The sequence below is a fragment of the Myotis lucifugus genome, unplaced genomic scaffold (assembly GCF_000147115.1).
Source record: "Myotis lucifugus unplaced genomic scaffold, Myoluc2.0 scaffold_342, whole genome shotgun sequence".
NCBI lineage: Eukaryota > Metazoa > Chordata > Mammalia > Chiroptera > Vespertilionidae > Myotis > Myotis lucifugus.
This window is the reverse complement of record NW_005871390.1, coordinates 661,043-665,565: the sequence shown is the minus strand read 5'-3', so window position 1 is coordinate 665,565 and position 4,523 is coordinate 661,043. Positions and strand designations below refer to the sequence as shown.

Here is a 4,523-nt window from a genome sequence, read left to right as displayed (position 1 = left end):
AAAACTCATTCATTAAGGTAAGTATTTTCATGAATTAGTTATATCAAAATCAACACAAAAAATCCATGATAAACCAAACAATTTTTTAAATTGTAAATAAACAGGATCTGGTCCTGCACCTGCACAGCTCACCTCCCTGGCCTTCCCCTAAGTCCTGGCCCTTGTCCAGGTACATTTAAAAATCTTGATATTTTGTTCATCATGGATTTTTTTTTGCATAAATGTTGATTTCTAAAGTATATTGCATTCTGATATTATTAAGTACATGTTGCATGTGTAAAATGTTGTGTATATAAAATATTGCAACTGTCGCCCTAGCCGGTTTGGCTCAGTGGATAGAGCGTCGGCCTGCGGACTCAAGGGTCCCAGGTTCGATTCCGGTCAAGGGCACGTACCTTGGTTGCCGGCACGTCCCCAGTGGGGAGTGTGCAGGAGGCAGCTGATCGATGTTTCTCTCTCATCGATGTTTCTAACTCTCTATCCCTCTCCCTTCCTCTCTGTAAAAAAATCAATAAAATATGTTAAAAATATATATATATTGCAACTGTCATCCAGCCCTCTTCACTCCGCCCCGCCGGTCTATCCCTTAGTCGCTGCAGACGCAGGGACCCAAATCGGCCACCAGGTGGCGCCGCCACGCCTCTCAGCGCCCGGGACCTTTAGCGACTCCAAGGTGGGCGGTGCGGAGGCGGCGTGATGCATCAATCCGGCCCCGGACTGGGCGGGGAGCCTGGGGAACCGAGCGTTGGGGCTGAGTCCAGACCCCAGGCTGGCGGGGGAGGGGACACAGCTGTGAGTCACCCGGAGCCCCCGATCGGCCGTGGGAGAGAGTCCCCCGCAGGCCTGCCCGCCTGGCTCGTGAACTGCCTTCCTTGGGAGACTGTGAAGCTGGCAGCCGTCCCCGCGTGCAGCCGCTCCTGGCGCACACGTGTGGCTACGAGAACAAGTAGCCAGTGGCCTGAGGGAGAGGCGGCCTCAGTTTCCCCTTTTGCATCGTGCAGATACGTGTAGCCCCTGCTTCCTGGGTCCTTGAGGATTTAATGAACTACGCTACAGGGAGCCTGGTACACTACGCACTAAATACATAGCAGTGCTCACCCTGGACGGAGGAAATGATAGTCGGTGGCGACTATCATTGCAAGGGAACCCTAGGTGACAGAGTGAGGCGCAAGCCCGGACCATTTTCCCCAGGCTTTCTCTCCGGCCCGATATCTGCCCACACCACATGTCCAAAGCTTTCAAATGATGGAACCCGAGGCCCGGCACAGGGCGCGCCGCGCACCGAGACCCGACCACCTGCGCCTCCCACGCGCTTCCTACCCTGAAAATCTCCGCGGGTGGGGAGAGGGAGCCCGGGCTCGCCTAGGGCGCCTCGGACTTTGCAGCCCCTGCTTCTGGGGACCTCGGAGGCGACCTCCTGCGGACCACCAAGTGACATTTATTTAAGGTTTATTGTGTACCCTTTATTTTCTGTCATGCTTCCTGCAACCGGATGAAGCCGGTGTGCATTCTCATAGGACAGGTGGGAAACAGGCCTCCTTTCGCAGCCCCCAACATTGGGGACTCCGAGGCGACCTCCCGCGACCACCACAGTTTATTAAGCGCTTAATGTGTACCTCACCCCCCTTTTTAAAACGCCCCCTCCAACCCAAGGAGGCTGGCGTTGCCTGCCCATTAGACAGGTAGGTGCACAGAGGCCCAGAGAAGTTAAATCGCTCAGTGTCTAAGGGTCTCCGACTGGGGGAAAGCACCACCACCACCTCCGGGGAGGGATCCGGCTGCAAGCCGGGCCCCCTCCTCTTGCAAGCCCCCAGCACAACCTGGGAAAACCGCGGGCCCGGGACTCTCCGGGGACTGGGAGGGGATTCCAGGCCCCCCCGAAAGTCCGGGCCGCCTCGCGCGCTGGAAATCCCGCGCGCGCCCCGAAACGCGGCGCGGGCTGCCGGGAAATCTGTAGAAAAAACTTCTGCTTTTTTTTTTTTTCCCTTTTCTGGCACTCACGCTCCCCAGGCGCCCTCCTCCTGGCCCCACGTGGGGCAACCCCCCCACGGGCGCCCCGCCCATTCTCCACCGCCAGCCAATCGCCTTTCGTGGGTTCCCCAGTGGGTGGGGCGGACGGCGGCCAAGGCTTTAAAAGGCGCCGCCGGGCGCGGCGGGAGCAGATCGCTGACGCGGAGGACCCGAGACATCGTTTCGCCAAACCCTGGATTATTCCTGCTGAGACTTCGCAGTTTTCCCCCCGTCTTTTGTGGGGCAGATTTCGCTGTCTTCCGAACACTCGGGCTCCGTAGGAAGGTTTTGGGCTCTCCGGCCTCGGAGTTTGCATTTCCTCCCTCGGGACTGGCGTGGGCTATTTTTCACTGTGGATTATAACTGCAACATGACTCTGGAAGAGCTGGTGGCGTGCGACAACGCGGCGCAGAAGTAAGTAGACTGAAGTGGGCCGGGCCGGGCCGGGCGGGCACCCGAGCGCCCGGTGAGCGGCCGGGCGCTGACCCCCCTCTCCTCTGTCCCAGGATGCAGACGGTGAGCGCCGCGGTGGAGGAGCTGCTGGTCGCCGCGCAGCGCCAGGATCGCCTTACCGTGGGGGTGTACGAGTCGGCCAAGCTGATGAATGTGTGAGTCAGACCCCGGTCCCCAGCTGGGTGCGGGTGGAGATCCCTCCTGCGCTCTGCACGCTCTCTGCTGCACCCCTCTCTTGCTCGGGGCTGGGACTTCCCCAAGTGTCCCCACTATGGATGGAGAACCTCTCTGTTTGTGTGTGGGGGGTGGGGTGGGGGGGAGCTGCAGTATCCTGACGCTGCATCATTTGCAAGCGTCCCCCCATTATGCTCCTACTTTACCTTCCCCTGCGTCCCCCGCCCCCCTCCAGCTGCATGCACACGCTGCCCCCCTGCAGACCTGCGGTTTCTCTTTGTTTATGCAAACTCCCCTGTGCACCGCGGCCCTCCCCAGGCCCCCAGCTGACCCGACCCCTTCCTTTGGCCCCTCAGGGACCCTGACTGCGTGGTCCTGTGCCTGTTGGCCATTGACGAGGAGGAGGAGGATGACATTGCGCTGCAGATCCACTTCACACTCATTCAGTCCTTCTGCTGTGACAACGACATCAACATTGTCCGGGTGTCCGGCATGCAACGCCTGGCGCAGCTGCTGGGCGAGCCAGCGGAGACCCAGGACACCGCGGAGGCCCGGGACCTGCACTGCCTCCTGGTCACGGTGAGCTGGGCATCCTGGGTCTGTCCCGCCCCAGTACCTGGGCCCGTGTTTGTCAACAAAGTTGAGCTGGCTGGGCTTGCACCAGCTCAGTGCTCAGCCACGCTCGGCATGTCCCGTGGGCAGCCCCAGCGGCCTCATCACCCCGCGAGCTATTTTGAGCCAGCCTGTTTTCCCCACAGGGGCCCTGGGAGAGGGAGGCTCCCTGCACACTCCTCGGACTCCCACTGAACCCCGTTTTTTCCCCCCTCCCACAGAACCCTCACACAGATGCCTGGAAGAGCCACAGCCTGGTGGAGGTAGCCAGTTATTGCGAAGAGAGCCGGGGGAACAACCAGTGGGTCCCCTACATTTCCCTCCAGGAGCGCTGAGACTCCGCCCAGCATCAGAACCTGTCAAGTTGCTGCCAAAAAAACAAAATAAATATTAGACCCCTCCTCCGCCCAGAACAACCCCCCAAAACAAACTAACCTGTGAGACCATCGGGGGCAGAATCATTGGAGACTGGAGACAAGGAGAGGGGCGTGCGCAGCCACCCCCAGGGCCGGGAGCCTGGAACAGCGCCAGTGGCGGCCACTGCAAGCGGAGAAGAGGGGAACTCAGGCCGGCAGGAGAGGGGACGCTGCAGCTCAGGCCTCTGACGGAGCAGAAGCTGCAGCGGGGGAGGACATGGACTCCACACTGGAGGGTGGGGTGAGACTGATGGCGCCCCCCGCCCTTCTAGAGGCTGGAGCTGACATCTGCACACGCAAACGGGCCTTGGTGGACGAGGGTCTGCAGCCCTGGCCAGAACTAAACTCTGGGACTTGGGAACGGGCTGATGTTGCTCTGTACCCATGAACTCCCAGTTTGCAAACCGAACAGACAATCTATTTTGTTACTTGCACTGTGACTTGAACCACTGAGAGAGACCGGAAGCTTACAGATACATACATCTATTTTACTTCTATGAGGATGGCCTTGTAATAAATGTCTAAAGCTTCTGGGTGCTTGTGTTTGTGCTGCCTCGGCGAGTTCCCAGGACTCCCACTCCCCCTCGCGCTGCCGCCCCGCCCCCAGCCCCCTCTCGCAAGCTCACCAGGAAATGTTACTTAAGTCCCTGTTAGCAGCTCCAGGCTCCTTCTCAAAACAGTGCCTCTTCTCTCTGCACCAGGCGCCACCCAAGTCCAACAAATCTTTGCCTCTTTTTTTTTTTTAATTCTCCCTCCTGCCCTGTAGCAATTAAAAGACCGGTTTATTACGAAACCTGGCCGCCGTGCCACTGCTGGTACAGGCTGTGCTGGAGCCAACCCCAAGCTCTGGGCACATTC

At 58.9% G+C, this 4,523-nt stretch overlaps 1 protein-coding gene across 1 annotated transcript; it reads left to right on the top strand.

The window, feature by feature from the left end:
* The first annotated feature begins 2,142 nt into the window (after window positions 1-2,142).
* On the top strand, window positions 2,143-4,196 carry GADD45B (growth arrest and DNA damage inducible beta). Its single transcript, XM_006101149.3, has 4 exons — window positions 2,143-2,424; window positions 2,517-2,618; window positions 2,994-3,216; window positions 3,471-4,196. Exons 1-4 carry the CDS (start codon window positions 2,381-2,383, stop codon window positions 3,582-3,584), a joined length of 483 nt encoding a protein of 160 aa, XP_006101211.1. The 5' UTR covers window positions 2,143-2,380; the 3' UTR covers window positions 3,585-4,196.
* Window positions 4,197-4,523: the final 327 nt, after the last annotated feature.